Genomic DNA, 17,024 nt, shown 5'->3' with positions numbered 1-17,024 from the left:
ACTGGCACCGTGCCTTTAAGGCAGCCATGACCCCAGGCTTCCCATCATGCCTCAGGGGTGACAGTTAGGTCAGTTGTTCTTTCCGGCTCCTTCAGTCAGGACCCTGGTGAAACAGCTCCTTTTCTTTTTGACTTTCTGTCAAAAAATATTCAGCTTTTACTAGAATTTTTGACTTCACTCGACGTCTTTTAGACATAGAGTGCTGTTTAAACAATTTTTGTGCTTAAAAAAGGTATTTTTCCTGTCAAAGATGCCTTCTCTCTTTAACAACTGTCCTTCATGTGGAAGGAAAAAGGCAAAGACTGACTCTCATTCAGTCTGTATCCTGTGTCTACCAGACTCTCATTCCTCTAAAACCTGTGAACACTGCCAGGTTTTATCTTCCAGGACTCTTAAAGATCGAGAGAGGATTAGAGCTTATGGGCTTTCTGAGAGAGGAAGATCTCCCAAGAAGCAGAAAAGTCGGAAGACGCGGTCGACGTCGAGAGAAGCCCCGACTGGTTCACATTCGACGTCGGGATCGGCGTTGAAGAAGCAGTCGACGGCGACGAAGAAGATGTCTTCAGCGTCTACATCGAAGGTACCTCCGCTTCAGTCAGCGTCGAGGGACAGGTCGCCGTCGAAGCGGAAGAGCTCGACGGCGAGCCGTATGACGTCGAAACAGCATCGTCATGCTGTGACGTCGAGGCATTCTCCGTCGACGTCGGTCCATCGACGTTCGACGTCGAGCCATCCTCCGTCGACGACTAGCCATGGTCGTTCGACGTCGAGGGAGCCTCTGTCGACACATCATCGGTCGACGTCGATGCAGCCAACGTCGACACTTGGACGAGAGCGTTCGACGTCGGAGCGGCATTCGGAGTCGAGGCACGCCCAGTCGCCGTCAAATCAACGGCGATCGGCGTCGAAACAGCCTCCATCGACGTCGAGCAGACAGCCTTCAACGTCGAAGGACAGCCATCGCCACCCGAGGTCAACGTTAGAGAGATCACGGTCGACGTCAAGGGAGCGCCTTCCTGCTCGGCGCTCGGCTTCGATACAACCACCGTCGAGGGATCAACAAGGATCCAGGGAGAAAGGTTCTTCGCAGACAAAGAACATTACTCCTACAAAATCAAAGGAGGTGGTTCGGGACAAGGAAAGTGACTTGTTGGACCAGTCTCATGCCCTAGAGCCACAGTTGGGTTCTCCAGGTTCAGCATCGGCTGCGGAGGTGGAACAATCTCCAGTGCAGGATCCCCCTGCCAAGAGACGGAGAATCGCAGAAGAAAGATCTCGCTCAAGGTCTTCCTCTGGATCTCTGGTGAGTCTTTCCTCATCTTCCTCATCATCTCGGAGTGGCAGATCCTCGGATGGACGGAGCGGCGCATCTAATAGGGGGAGGTCCGAATCCCCTGCAAGATCGCAACAGGATCGGACGGTTCGACCTCAACGGTCAAGTACACCTGCGAAGGATCCCGTCCACAAGTCTCCTTCTGTTCATCTTTCCCCAAGGTGGAATAGACCTCTTCACCACTGGGCAAAGGACAAGGAGACGGCAGATCGCCTAAAGCGATATCGAGACAAGCCTCTTCCCCGCAGAGAACGGTCTCGTTCTAAACACTCAAGTAAGAGACATTCTCGTCACAGAGAGCGATCTCGTTCCAAGACGCGTTCTAGCAGAAGATCTAGGTCCAAGAGGACACGTAGTTCTTCAAGTTCGTCGAGAACGCGATCTCACAGGGAGTACTCCCCGACTCTTACAAACAGTCCACGCTCAAGAGTGTCTCCAACTGAAGATATTTTCTCATTCCAAGATATCTTGGGCAGGGGAGCCCTGAAACTGGGAGTACCGATGACAGCTCCACAAGTCAAGACGACTGTCATATTCGAAACCCTGCAGCATAGATCAGCACCCAAACCGTTGTTGCCGTTGGTTCCGGGTATAATGGAACATGTGAATGAAGTCTTCCTCACTCCGGCAACGGTGAAGTCCGTTCCAGCGAGGATTCTCAAAAAGTATCGTCCTCCGGAAGAGGATCCTCTGTTCCTTAAAGCTGATCCCCCGCCAGATTCAGTGATCATTACGGCGGCAAGAAAATCCAATGCGGTGGCTTCCTCATCCACGGTACCTCCGGATAAGGATAGCAAGGTGCAGGACTCATGGGGGAGAAGGGTGTGTAACACCTCAGCCTCTTTCCTCAAGGTCTCCAACGCAGAAGCCCTGCTCGGCAGGTATGACAGGTCTCTGTGGGACTCACTTCAGAGATTTACCGCTAAGCTTCCTGAGGAAGATAGAAAGGACTTTGAGGAGGTTCTGATGGAGGGCAGTCAAGTCTCCAATCAGATTATAGGATCGGCAGCAGATGGGGCAACGCTGGCTGCGCATGGCTATGTGCACGGAGTTACAGCAAGGAGAACATCTTGGTTACGCCTCACAGCATTAAAACCAGAGGCTCAAGCAAGAATCCTAAACCTTCCTTTTTCAGGCACATCTCTTTTTGGAGCAAGTGCGGATGAGGAGATGCAGCGGATGAAAACCGAGTTGGACACCCTCAAAGCGGTGGGACTCGAGAAGAAAAAGGAGTTCAAGAAGAAATTCCGTTCGAACAACAAAGGTTATTCGAAGCAGAGGGTTCAAACCCCTCAATGGCAGAAAGGCCAGAACCAGCAGGGCCAGCAAAAGGCACAGTACAAAGGCAAGGGCAATTCCAAGGGAAATGGAAATCAGCGCCAAGGCAACAACTTCAATAAAGCTCAGCAGAAGCAATGAGTCTTCACTTCCCCCAGCGCCGTTACCCACTCCAGTGGGGGGAAGCATTGCGCATCACAGGACAGAGTGGGCCATCACGAAAGATCAATGGGTGTTGTCTACGCTGCAGAATGGGTACTGTCTTCGTTTCCATCGTCTACCTCCACACGTTTCCCCGATGTCAACATCAAGTCACCAGCTACAAAGGTTAAAGGCAGAAGTAGCTACACTCCTCGAGAAAGAAGCCATCGAGAGAGTTCCGGTGTCCGAAAGGGGGAAAGGAGTGTACTCGAGGTATTTTTTGGTCAGAAAAAAGGGCCAAAAGGAAGAATACAGGCTCATTCTGGACTTGAGAACACTCAATCTGCATGTCCGAAAAGAAAAGTTTCGCATGTTGGCGCTTCATCAGATATATCCACATCTCAGGCAGGGGGATTGGATGTGTTCGATGGACCTTCAAGATGCGTACTTCCATATACCAATACGGCAAGATCACAGGAGATTCCTTCGATTCCGGGTGGGGACCTCTAACTACCAGTTCAAAGTCCTTCCGTTTGGGTTGAAGTCGGCTCCCAGAGTGTTCACCAAGTGTGTCGCAGTGATGGCGGCAGCTCTACGCCGCAGGGGAGTCTTCGTATACCCATACTTAGACGATTGGCTGTTGAAAGGTCCAACTCCAGACAATGTAAGGAATCAATTCCAGACATGCATAGAACTTTGTCAGCGTCTAGGTCTACATGTCAACTACAACAAGTCTGTCTCGCAACCCACTCAGAAGATCCACTTCCTAGGAGCTCTGCTAGACTCCGAAGTAGGAAAGTGTTTCCTTCGGAGGAGAGACAGTTTTCGATAGCCCTCAAGTGCCAGCAAGTTCTTCTCCACAGATCCCAGAAGGTGCGGAAGATAGCCTCACTCTTGGGGTCGATGGCTTCCTGCATCTTCCTAGTACCGAACGCCAGACTTCGGATGCGTCCTCTTCAGCAGGATCTGGAGGACAAATGGGACCAACATTCAGATCGATGGGACGATCGGATCACTTTGTCGCAGGTAGCTCAATCTTCACTCCAGTGGTGGACAAAGAGACAGAACATGCAGATGGGAGTTCTCTTCCATCAACCTCCTCCAACACAAACGATCATCACAGATGCATCATTGCAAGGATGGGGAGCGCACATGGGACCCCTACAAGTGCAGGGTCTGTGGTCTCCCAAGGAAAGCACTTATCATATCAACTTGCTGGAGTTGAGAGCGGTTCACCTGGCTCTCAAAGCGTTCCTTCCCTCGCTTCAAGAGAAAATGATTCTAGTACAGACGGACAACACCACCACGATGTACTATTTGAACAAGCAGGGAGGAACACGCTCAAGGACTCTGTCATTGGAAGCTCAGCGCATCTGGCATTGGCTACTAGCTCGCAAGTTGTCTGTTCAGGCAGTCCACCTCCCAGGAGAGCAGAACGTGAGGGCGGACGCACTAAGTCGGCACTTCGAAGACAGAGAAGACTGGGTTCTCAACGACGAAGTGCTAGACGACATTTTCCAGTCTTGGGGTCGTCCTTCAATAGATCTCTTCGCAGACGACGAAAACACCAAATGCCCAAGCTTCGCCTCCAGGTTCTATCGACCAGGAACGAGAGGGAATGCTCTGTTAATGGACTGGTCAGGACAGTTTGTGTACGCCTTTCCACCCCTTCCGCTGATCCCGAAGGTGGTGAGCAAGCTGAACCACTCGTGCACAACGATGATCCTGATTGCTCCCGACTGGCCGAGACAATGGTGGTACACAGACCTACTTCACCTATCAGTGTCTCCTCACAAGAGGCTTCCATGCAGGCAGGACCTGTTGTCGAAGATGAACGGGAGGATTCACCATCCCAACCTTCCGACACTGAACTTGGCAGCATGGCTCCTGAGGTCATACAGTACGGCCATCTAGGGCTGCCACAGGACTGCATGTCCATTCTGAAAGAAGCACGACGCCCTTCCACTAGACATTCGTATGCATGCAAGTGGAAGAGATTCTATATGTGGTGCATGCAGAATGGTCACAATCCGGTAAAAAGTCAGGAAGAAGCAGTTCTCCCATACTTGTTGTACCTGACTAAAGCAGGTTTGAAGTTTAACTCCATTAAGGTGCATTTAGCCGCTATTACAGCTTATAGGCGATCACCTTCACAAACTTCTTTTTTTCAGCTTCCTGCAGTAAAAGATTTCCTGCAGGGTCTAAAGAAGGTGTACCCTCCTGTACGGCCTCCTGCTCCGCCTTGGGAGCTGAACCTAGTCCTATCAAAATTGATGGGTTCGCCTTTTGAGCCTATTCATAAAGCTTCTTTACAGCATATTTCCTGGAAAGCGGCTTTTTTGATAGCGATTACGTCAGCCCGTAGGGTGAGCGAAATTCAGGCCCTATGTACTAAAGAACCGTATACAGTTTTTCATCTGAACAGAGTGGTGCTTAGAACGCATCCTTCTTTCCTGCCTAAAGTGGTATCAGATTTTCATGTCAATCAGTCTATCTCTTTACCCACTTTCTTTCCTAATCCCTCTACTCCAGCTGAGAGGGCGTTACACTCTTTGGACCTGAAAAGGGTTTTAAAGTTCTATCTGGACAGGTCCAAGTCTATTCGACATTCTGATCAATTGTTTGTTAACTACGAATCGATCAGAACTGGTCATGCAGCCTCGAAACGGTCTATCTCCAGGTGGATCGTTTCGTGTATCAAGCTTGCTTACCAATTGGCACAGAAGACTTTAGGGGGTTCCCCTAAGGCGCATTCTACTAGAGGTAGAGCAGCCACGGCGGCTTACCTGCAGGATGTGCCCATGTCTGAGATTTGTAAAGCGGCGACCTGGAGGTTTGTCCATACATTTACCAGACATTACTGTCTAGATTCTGACACGAGAGCAGATACCCAGGTGGGCCAGGCCTCCCTGAGGAATCTGTTTAACAGCTAGTGTTTTTTGGCTGTTATGATTGGTTGGGTCATGTACTTCTCATTTACCTGCAGGTGGTTGATGGGCTTGCTATTCTATTCAGTGCTTATGACTATTGATGAGGATCCCCTGGAAGAGAAGGATAAGTTACTTACCTGTAATCCTAGTTCTCTTCCAGGGGTATCCTCATCAAAGTCATAAGCAACCCACCCGCCTCCCCAGGTAAATGAGATTTGGTACTGTTTTGTTTTCAATCTTGTGGTTGAGCCCTGTCTTCAGGGTTATGCAAAGAACAACTGACCTAACTGTCACCCCTGAGGCATGATGGGAAGCCTGGGGTCATGGCTGCCTTAAAGGCACGGTGCCAGTTATTGTAAAAATGGTTTCATTTTCTATGATATTGTTTTGCAATGCAGCCTGAGGGCTAACAATGTCTATTTATAAGCAATTTTCAGGATTTATGAGTGGTTTGACTCATTAAAACACAAAGTTCAAGGGTTTTTTTGACCTAATGTGTTTTTTGATTCCTTACTAATTGCAGTTCATGTATATGTGTTTGCATTGTTTAGCCTCAGTTTTGGGGCTGCATTGATGTGAGAAAAATTATATATGTACATACATATATGTGGAGCGAGATATATGTGTTTTATACATATATATTTTTATATTGTTTCCGGGGTCACGCACATGGGCGGGAATATTCAGTGCTTATGACTTTGATGAGGATACCCCTGGAAGAGAACTAGGATTACAGGTAAATAACTTATCCGTCATGCTCTTTGGCAAGGCGAGTCTCCTCTGGTCCCCAGACTGGTGGCCAATAGATCTGGGCCCAGTACCCACATCCAAACCTCATGTTAAGAATCTAGGGGTGAAGTTGGACCAAAAGTTGACCTTAAAGGAACACACCAATTACATCGCAGGGTTGTGTTTCCATACCATCGGCCTTCTCAGACGTGTCTTCCCGTATCTCCCTGCCACCTATAGGAAGACACTTGTACAGGCCTTGGTCACCAGCCGCCTGGACTACTGCAACGGCCTGCTGACATTAGCAAATGCAGATGCAGTAGGTCGTTTGCAGGTAGTCCAGAACACAGCAGCGAGATTGGTCATGAGTGTACCGGCCAGGACTCCCTCTAGGCCCTTGTTGGAAGAATTACATTGGCTCCCCATACGGCAGCGCATCAACTTTAAGATATGCTGTACGGACCACAAGTGCCTATATGGAGCAAGTCCTAAATACCTGTCACAATACCTTGAGCTGTACCAGCCTAGCAGGTCTCTCCGCTCAAGCAATCAAGCCCTTCTAAAACCCCCTGCTACAAAGAAATCCAGACAAGGAGACCGTGCTTTCTCCTCGGTTGGACCTGCCTTATGGAACAAGCTCCCTACCGATGTAAGAATGACCACCAACCACCTGTCTTTTAGAAAGACATTGAAGACCCTTCTTTATCAAGAAGCATTTCTGTCCTCTTAACCTCTTGTGTCACACTACCTGATGATCCTATGGCTCTCAAAGCGCGGAGATACCCTTACGGGATTGATTCCAGCGCTATATAAGAAATTAAAATAAAATAAATAAATAAAATAAACTGGAAGAAAAGTCTCTAATAGGTTGTGGAGCTTGTTTGGTACAGGACACAGCCACAGAATATTGCCCTGAGTGTATATTGAACCAAAGCCTACTGTGCGTCACTGTGCTCTGTTTCGAATGGGGTAGGCTGTTCTTTAAAAACAGGTATTGCTATGCTGATGTCGGATTTTAATGTCCGTGAGTGTGTGTCACCGATTCATAATCTAGTGTGTTTTGCAGGTGGCTAGCTCCTTGGGGCCAGTGAAGATTGTGATTGTCGATTCAGTCTGTGCTGTCGTTTACCCACTGTTGGGGGGCAAACAATCAGATGGTGAGTAATGGACTGCACTTGTTGGATTTTCAGTGGACTGGGTCAGTGAGCCAGCAATCTCAAGGCTGCTTACTGCTAAGAAGTTAATGATTTGGCGGAATACATTTTACAATAGGTGTTGCAGCAGTTGTGTGGTAGTTGCTTGGATTTACATTTAATAAAAATGTTTTTATTCATTTGCAATGAACGTTTTGGACGTGTTCAGTGCTTTTTATTTTGTGACTAATACTGAAGCATTACAAAAAGGAAAAAAGGCCTCATTACGGAAGCCTCCACTCAACTATAGGTAGCCTATATCCTGGCCGAAGCTAGCGCCCTATAATGGGATGCTTAGTGGTGGCCTCTTTTGCCTCTGGTGAATCCAAACCAATCATTCAACCAACTTGGATTCGTATAGCGCTGCTAATCACCTGCGAGGGTATCCAGGCGATGGGTTCTTGATAGGAACGGTCGAAGAGGCAGGTTTTGAGTCCCTATCTGAATTCTGTGAGAGATGCTGATGTTCGGAAGTGCAGACAAAGGTCATTACAGGACTTGGCTGGGAGGTAGAAGGAACTTCCTCTGCTGTTGCGTTAGCGGATGCGGAGAGTGTGAGCGAAGGCCAGGGAGGCAAAGCACTGGGTTTGGTGGAAGATGTATGATGGTCCTTGATCGTGGAGGGCCTTGTATGTGTGTATCAGCATCTTGAATTGTCATCTTTTCTGGATAGGGAGCCAGTAGAGCACAATAGTACGTGTACATGTGTAACTCTACATCAGTGGCATACGTATGCTCTTGTGGACGGCTATCATCCCCTCAGGTTATTGCTAAGCAAACAAATACAAAAACAACAGTTGATGGACAGAATGCAGAACAATGTCATACATTCAGCCCAGTACAGAGATCTGGGCCTAAATCCATCGTTATTTTGCTCACCATGCCATTCCAGTTTGAACACAGCCATATGCAAATCAGTCTTCACCATGTGCCCCATGAGAACAGTCCAGCCCGAACTGGCAAGCCACGTCCTCCCTGGACTGGAACAAGCATCCTAGGACATGTTTCGGGCTCTCAGCCCTCATCAGCCAGGATAGCTTGATTCCAGTGGCATGGAGAGCACGAGACTCGCTCACAACGTCCCTTTTCTATCAAAAGCCTCCAACTTCTGTAAGTATAGGACTATCAACAATATTCAAGATTATACCATGTACTTGTTTTTGTATAGTCCATACAAACAATCTCACAACCATATAGTGGGACATGCACACACAGATCACACTTGGAAGCACACATGCATGTCTAGAATGATGAATGTGTATGAGAAAGATGAACTGCGAAAGCTAATTCTAATCATCCCTAAACGCATGTTTGAAATCCAGAACAAAGCAAGACAACCAAATTAAGATTGTGTCATGTGACTGCCTTGTAAAATTTCATTCTACGAGTTAAAAAAACCCACACTCAAACCAATAAATAATGCTATATTCATAGGCCTCTCTTTCAAAGTGGCATGGGTAATGTGATACACTATCTGATCTGAAAGATTATTTACAACTTTTTAAATTGCGTCTGTTTTATTAAGGGTCAAGTTATGAGCATTACACTTGATGTGCAAGGTATGGTTTGTATAGCTGTTGTGCGCATTATGGATTGTTGTCCTAACCATAACTTGCAAATTTCTCTGGTTTTTCGGTTTAATTTGTAGTCAAAATTCCACTTTAACTGAATCTATTTACATTTACATCCACAAATTTAATTATGTACACACACACATAAACTCAGAACTGAGGTTCTTTGTACCGGTATAGGTACACAAGCTAAAAATCAGCCAAAGAAAATAATACATTGATACCTTAATCTGGAAGAAACAGGTTAGTATTGGATTTCTTACCTTAGAATATCCCCAGGCGTCAGACTGGATCCGGAAAATTTGGCGTAGAAGTACCCCAGCGCGTCGGTAGGCGTCGTCTGCGGCTCAGCGTCCGTCGTTGGAGCCAGGATGACGTCGTCCGAGTACTTAGATGCCGCCCTCGCGCCCCGACGTCGGTTCTTCTTTTTTCCGCGCCAGCAAGCGCAGGTCCGGAGAAAGTGGTACCTTTTAGTGAATTTCTGACTAAGCTTTTTCGATCCTTTTTTAAAAAAAATTTTGGAAACCTTTATTGTGCAACAAAGCTTACAGGTACGGGCCCACAACCATGCAGGCCGACGCAAAATCAAGTAGTAGCACATAAGGCAAAATCAAAACAGCTCAGCAGTCCCAGAGACGAGGGGCAGCAATTATCCGATACATCACATACTGGAGAAAAGGTGGGACCACTGAGTACAGGATAAGTGAGGTTAATTTTTAAAGTTATAGATAAGAAGGATCAGACGCAGTCACTTCATCGAGAACACATGGCGGGCAATGATCCCAGCGAGTCAGCAACAAACCAGGCAATAATTAGAGGATCATCAGAAGAATTTGAGGATAAGAGCAAACAGTACAATACATACTGGTCAGTACCCGCCCCATGAACGGGGAACATCGTGACTGACGGTAGTGGAGAGACCAACAGCCGAAACAATAAGCAGCGCTACACCTAACCACCAAACTGACCCAAAGGAAAAAGAAAAAGCAAGAAGAGTCAAGAGAGAAAGGAGAAAAATAAGGCCCATAGAACCAAGACGAAACAAAAGACCCACCCCGAAACCCCCCACCCAGCACGCATGCAGAGGCTACGGCCTACCCCCCCCCTAGCAGTGTGCCTGTCGCCCAAAACCGAGTCCCGAAATATAGACTCAGAGAAGAGAAAAAGGAAAGGAAAAAAGAAGGAAAGGGAAGGGAGAAAAAGAAACTAAAAACTAATGGGAGAGGAGACATGCAATCAAAACGATCTGCTCCCACCACCCACCCGTGCACAATTTGAACCCACGAGAAGAGAAAGTCGCTACAAAGTCAAATACAGGAACATGATGAGGAAGCGATCATACTTGTACAATCGAAAGTACGCCATTTATCCATGCACGAAGTAGTAGTCCGCCGATGTAAAGTATCTCAACCCTGTCCCTGCCTCTCCAGGGCCATAGACACGGAGTGCACATTGAACCAGAAGCGGACGGGCCAGGAGAGAAAAGCAAGAACTTCAGGCCACAACAAACGGCACCAGTCATGATGGTCTCGGAGGGGGCCAGCAAGAAAAAACAACAGTAACAGCAGGTACCACGAGCAACGCCCCGTTGACCAAGAAGGGGCACTCGCTCTACTAGGACAGACATCAGATCCCGGCTCAGCAGGGCAAGGCAAACAATCGCCGGGAGTCACGGCAAGGCAGGCCCGGACGGACCCCGGCCGGAGTCCCTCCGTCATTTCCACTCCTTGGAAGCGCTCTCAACAAAGCAGAGCAACGGGCACCCAGTCCTCCAGACAAACGACGGCCGTAATCTCATCAACCTCCGGGAAGGTCCGTGCAGCACAGTTCAGCGGTTGGTCCGCACACGTGGGGGGCGGCTCAGCGAGCCCGTCAAGAAAAACACCGTCCGGTCCGGCGGCACTCAACATCATGGACTCACGCCAGGAACTCAAGGCAGCGAGGACGTCGCCAATCGTAGGACCACCCCCACAGTATTCAGCAAACGTGCCGTGCGGCAGGCCAGTGTCCCCGTCGACGACGGGTCTAAGATACAGGTCGCCGGCCGCCATCTTGTCAGCGCGGCGGGGCCACCGTACACTCCAGCCCCGATCCGGTTGCCAGCCGGGGACAGTCAGCCGCACCAGTGATGCAGGGAGGCGGGCCACCCAAACATTGGAGGTAGTCGGCGCCTACGGCCCATGGGCGCCGACCACCGAGTCCGGGCGGAGGGTATCAAAATGGCCGGCTGGGAGACAAAGGGGAGACGCGTCTCCCATGCGGTCAACCCCCGTCCGTGGGATGCGGCACCCCGCCACCAGGTCCCACCAGTCCCCGGGACCATCCAGCCGGGCCCGGTCAGTCGTCACCGGTCCATCCGCACAGTGGCCTCTTCGGTCGACCCCTCTCCTCCACCAGGGGCCGGCGCAGGAACTGCGTTCCAGTCGGGGAGCCGCAGGCAAGTCCGGGCCCGCCCGCCTCGCGGGCTCCGAAGCGAACAAGGGCACAGCTCAGGAACCGCAGCACCCAGGGGCATCCGGAGCAGATGGTAAGAATCAGCAATCTTTCATGTTTCCATATTTCCACGAATACGTCTTCTCGGGGCAGGATATGGCACAGGATTAATAAAACAGGCGAGAAGGTCTACGGAGCCGAGCTACAACGCGGCCATCACGGTCGCGAGCTTGGCTCCTCCCCTTTTCGATCCTTTTTGAATCCGGTTCGAGTCATACGACTCCATCGGTGCCGGTAGGGATGCCCAGGTTCAAGCCCTGTGGCGACTGCTGCCGACTGATATTGGTTACCGACCCCCATCGCCGGTGCCTACATTGCCTGGGGCCCGACCATGATGACGAGTCGTGCCCCGACTGTCGGGCCCTGACGTCGAAGGCTAGGCGGGAGCGGTCCCGTAAGTGCCTCGAGCTCTGGCAGTCGGCCCGCGCCGTTAGAGGTCTCGGCCCAGAAGGAGGTCGAGGGACCGGTCGCTGGGCCGGAGTCATCACAGCTCGGCGAGTCGACACCACTCGTTGGGCTCCAAGTCCTCAGGTAAGAGGCACAAGAAGTCGAAGAGGCGTCATCGCTCTTCTGACTCCCCCCGACGCTCGCGCAACGCGGCTGGGGGTTCGGGTGACACCGCCCACGCGGCTCGGCCGGAGCCGCAGGCGTTGCGGCCTTCTCCATACCCGCCGGTCCCTGGGCAGGACGCGACACCAGAGGAGATCGAAGGCTTCCTCATGGCCATGAGGTCGCTCTCACCTCCGTCGGGTTCCGCGGCGCCTTCGGGACAAGAGGCTTCGACTGGGAGTCCAAGCAGACCGGGTGCTTCGGCCCCGGCGCCATTGGGTGCTTCGGTCCCGGCGCCGCAGGGCCCTGCTGGATCCGGTTCCAGATCCGGGACGCCGCTGGTCGACCTTACGACCCCCCTGGCGTCGTCCCCGGTCCACCCCTCGGTCTGGATCCGGCGTCAGAGCGTTGTCGCTCGACACCTCATTCGGCACCGGCCGAAGAGGAATTCTTCGAGGATCTGGGTCCATCCTTTACTCCTGACTTTCAGAACATGGACGACGAGGGAGACTGGGGGGGGTCTGAGGACCCTCTGGCACGTGAGTGCCAGTCATATCAGGACTGGACACAGGAACTAGGGGAAGCCAGTGGCCTGGATACCTCCCCAGACACTGGTTTTGTCTCCCCTCCTATGGCTACGGAGGAGGGGGCTGCTTATAGCGTGGTGCTGACGAGGGCGGCAGAGGCCTTAGCTCTTGAGCTCCCCGTCGCAAAGGTCGCAAAGGTGAGGTCTAACATCCTCACAGAGGTCCTTAAACCGCAGGTAAGCTCCCCAGAGCCTCTACTGCCGTTTAATGAGGCTCTCACGGACGTCCTGTTGGGCACCTGGTCCAGGCCCGCTACAGGTCCCCCTGTAGATAGGAACGTGGCTAAACGCCACCGCCCTGCTCCGGGCGACCCAAGTTTCTTGTCCACCCACCCCACCCCGAGAGCCTGGTTATCCAGACCTCTACTTCCCAGTCCGCATTCCCGACTGCACTACCAGATCGGGAATCCAAGAGGTATGAACAATTCGGCAAGAAGATGTTTTCCTCCCTTAGTTTGGGATTGCGGTCAGTCAACACCGTGTGCCTCTTGGGCCGTTACACCCACTCTCTGTGGGATATGGTCGCGGAAGTGCTGCCTGAGTGCCCAGAGGGAGCCCGGTTGAAGCTCGCTCAAGCCCTCGCGGAGGGAAGAGACGCAGCGCGGTATTCAATACGATGTGGACTGGACACCACGGACTCACTGGGAAGAGCGATTTCCACGTCTGTTTGATGTCCGCCAACTTCTCGGCCGATGCCCAAAACACCCTTATGGACATGCCGTTCGATGGCAGCCACCTCTTCGGTGGCAAAGCGGATAGTGCGGTGGAACGCTTTAAAGACTCCAGGGCTACGGCCAAGTCCTTGGGCCAGTTGACCCAGCGCCAGCAAACTTCTGCCCAGCCTCCTTTCGTGGCCACGGAAGGGGCGCCCCCACATGTCCTGCCGCAGACTAACATCCAGCGCAGCGGCTGGCGTGGTTACCATTGCAGCGGTAACAAGGGACAACGGTGCGGCCAGTCCACATCTACCCCCGCAGCATCCGCCTCAAAGCCTTTCTAGTCCGAGCATTCAGGCCCATTTGATGCCAGTGGGGGGCAGAGTTCGCCATCACCTCCTCCACTGGCGCTCCATCACGTCGGACAGGTGGGTGCTGCAAATCGTTCGAAGGGGCTACTCCCTCCCCTTCGAGGCATCCCCTCCAGCCATGCCACTGCGGTACCACCACGTGTCGGGGGATCACTTGCAACTTCTACAAGATAAAGTTACGGCCCTCTTGGCCAAGGGGGCCATCGAGCGCGTTCCTGGGCCAGAAGTAGGGCGTGGTTGTTACTCCCCCTACTTTCTGGTTCCCAAGAAGTGCAAAGAGGGCCTACGCTCTATCTTGGGCCTGCGGAACGTCAACGGCTTCCTCTGGAATGAGAAGTTCAAGATGCTGACTTTGGCTCAGGTCTTAACTGCCCTAGACCCGGGAGACTGGATGGTAGCGTTGGACTTGCAGGACACCTATTTTCACATTCCCGTCCTGCTGGCCCACCGGCGCTACCTGCGGTTCACGGTAGGCCACAAGCGCTTTGTTTACCGTGCTCCTCTTCGGCCTTACCACGCCGCTCATCTGCGCAGGTTAGGGGTTTCAGTCTTCCCCCTACCTCGACGACTGGTTGTTGAAGGCGGGCTCGCCCCAGACAGTCGTCAGCCACCTCCAGACTACGGCCGACCTCCTGCACCTGCTGGGGTTCTCCATCAATGTGCCGAAGTCGCACATGTGCCCCTCTCAGAAGCTCCTTTTCATCAGAGCGGTTCTAGACTCGGCGCAGTTTTGGGTTTATCCTCCCGAACAGTGGGTTCGGGATATTCAGGCTCTGATTCCGATCTTTCAGCCGTTATCCTGAGTCTCGGTCAGGTTGACGCTGCGGCTTCTGGGGCTGATGGTCTCCTGCATCCTTCTGGTGCATCACGCCAGTTGGCAGATGCGGGCTCTGCAGTGGGACCTGAAGTTTCAGTGGGCCAAGCATCAGGGCAACTTGTCCGACCATGTCTTGATTTCGGAGGGCACTGCAAGACAGTTGCAGTGGTGGCTCGAGGACCGCGATTGGGTCAGCGGCAGATCCCTCTCCCTACCCCAACCGGAGCACATAGTTGTGACGGACGCGTCCCTCTAGGGCTGGGGGGCCACATGGGGGAGGCGGAGATCAGAGGCCTCTGGTCTCCGGCGGAGTCCCGGCTCCACATCAACCTTCTGGAGCTGCTGGCGATCTGGCTTGCACTGAAGGCATTCCTCCCCTCTGTCCGGGGGAGTGTAGCGCAGGTGTTCACGGACAACACCACCGCCATGTGGTACTCCAGCAAACAGGGCGGGGTGGGGTCGTGGACCCTATGCCAGGAGGCTCTGCGCCTCTGGCAGTGGCTGGAACATCAGGGCGTGACCCTGGTGGTTCAACACCTGGCAGGTTCCCTGAACGCCAGGGCGGACGAACTCAGCCGTCGGTGCATGATGGATCACGAATGGTGTCTGAACTCGGACGTGGCGCAAGGTCTCTTTCACTAGTGGGGAGAGCCTTGGTTAGATCTAGTCGCCACAGAGGAGAACGCGCAATGTCATCAGTTCTGCGCGTTGGCATTTCCAAGGCGGCACTCGCTCGGAGACGCTTTTCGTTGCGAGTGGAGTTGCGGTCTGTTGTACGCCTTTCCGCCTATACCACTTCTGCTAAGAGTGCTGAAGAAGATCAGACACGACCGGGCCCAAGTCATCCTTGTGGCTCTGGACTTGGCACGAAGATACTGGTATCCCGAGCTACTCAGCATGTCAGTCGATCCCCCGATTCGTCTGCCTCTTCAGGAGGATCTTCTGTCGCAGCAGCAGCGGACGGTCCTCCACCCGAACCTGTCCAGTCTCCACCTCCATGCGTGGAGATTGAACGGCGACAGTTGAGGCCATTTGACTTGCCTCCTGAAGTCTGTGATGTTATTCTGGCAGCCAGGCATCCCTCCACAAAATCGGTATACGCCTGCAGGTGGAACAAATTTGTGGCATGGTGCACAGCAAAGGCTGTGGATCCACTCTCTACCCCTCTTTCTGAGGTTCTCCTCTTTCTTTTTTCTCTTGCCCAGCAGCGCTCTGCTCTGGGCACTATCAAGGGCTACCTCTCTGCCATTTCCGCCTTCTTAAGGCTCCCTGATCAGCCCTCTTTGTTCAAGTCCCCAGTTGTAAATAGGTTCTTGAAGGGCATCACTCATATGTCCCCCCCCCCCTGTTCCTTTTGTGATGCCTCAGTGGGACTTGAACCTTGTTTTGACTTATCTGATGTGCGCTCCCTTTGAGCCACTTCATAACTGTCCTCTTTGTCTTCTTAACCAAAAGACTGCATTCCTGGTTGCCATCACCTCTGCCAGGAGAGTGAGTGAGCTCCAGGCCCTTTCTTCTCAACCTCCTTTTCTTTCTGTCCATCCGGACAAAGTTGTGTTGCGGACGCGACCCTCTTTCCTGCCCAAGGTAGTCACAGCCTTCCACATCGGGCAGTCCATCACCTTGCCCAACTTCTTTCCGCCTCCACATCCCTCGAAAGAGGAAGAGAGGCTCCACCGTCTGGACCCTAAACATGCGCTCTCATACTATCTGGATCGCACACGCCAGTTCCGGGTGGATGACCAACTCTTTGTTGGTTACGTGGGCGCTAAGAAGGGTCGGGCGGTGCACAAACAGACCATTTCCCGATGGGGTGTCTTGTGCATCAAGGCTCGTTATTCACTGGCTAAAAAGGAGCCTCCTGTGGGGCTACGTGCCCATTCCACTCCGGCCACGGCGGCTACTACTGCCCTGGGTCGGGGAGTCCCCTTGCAGGACATCTGTCAGGCAGCTACGTGGGCCTCGCTGCACACGTTCGCAAGACACTACTGCCTGGACAACCAAGTCCGGAGAGATGGCTTTTTCGCCGTTCAGTTCTCCAGGACTTTCTGGTGTGATTATTGGTTCGCAGGCCCACCACCGGGGTTGGTATTGCTGGGGTATCTATTCTAAGGTAAGGAATCTAATACTAACCTGTTTCTTTCAGATGCACAAGTTACGTACCTTCGGTAACAATATATCTGTAAGAAACAGTAGTTAGTATTAGATTCCTTACTGCCCAACCCATCCTCCCCGTTCTGCGACCCGATATCTAGGGTTAAGGTCATTCCCTTTCAGGGCCCTAGTTTCATGGCACCAGTGTTGGTTTTTATCATGGCTCTGCGTTTCTGGCACGGAAAAGCTATGTATAAGAACTGACGTCAGCGAGCGAGGGGGG

At 52.0% G+C, this 17,024-nt stretch overlaps 1 protein-coding gene across 2 annotated transcripts in view; it reads left to right on the top strand.

Annotated features, from left to right (window-relative positions):
* Nucleotides 1-17,024, top strand: part of RAD51D (RAD51 paralog D) — a 134,939-nt gene that overhangs the window by 56,235 nt on the left and 61,680 nt on the right. For both annotated transcript variants that reach the window (XM_086954738.1, XM_086954739.1), the window contains exon 8: nt 7,478-7,568. In XM_086954738.1, coding sequence (XP_086810864.1) covers nt 7,478-7,568 — 91 coding nt within the window. The remainder of the gene's footprint in view (nt 1-7,477; nt 7,569-17,024) is intronic.

The sequence above is a fragment of the Lissotriton vulgaris genome, chromosome 2_1 (assembly GCF_964263255.1).
Source record: "Lissotriton vulgaris chromosome 2_1, aLisVul1.2, whole genome shotgun sequence".
Lineage (NCBI taxonomy): Eukaryota > Metazoa > Chordata > Amphibia > Caudata > Salamandridae > Lissotriton > Lissotriton vulgaris.
Note: the sequence above shows the minus strand (reverse complement) of the source record. Positions and strands in the feature narration are given on the sequence as shown.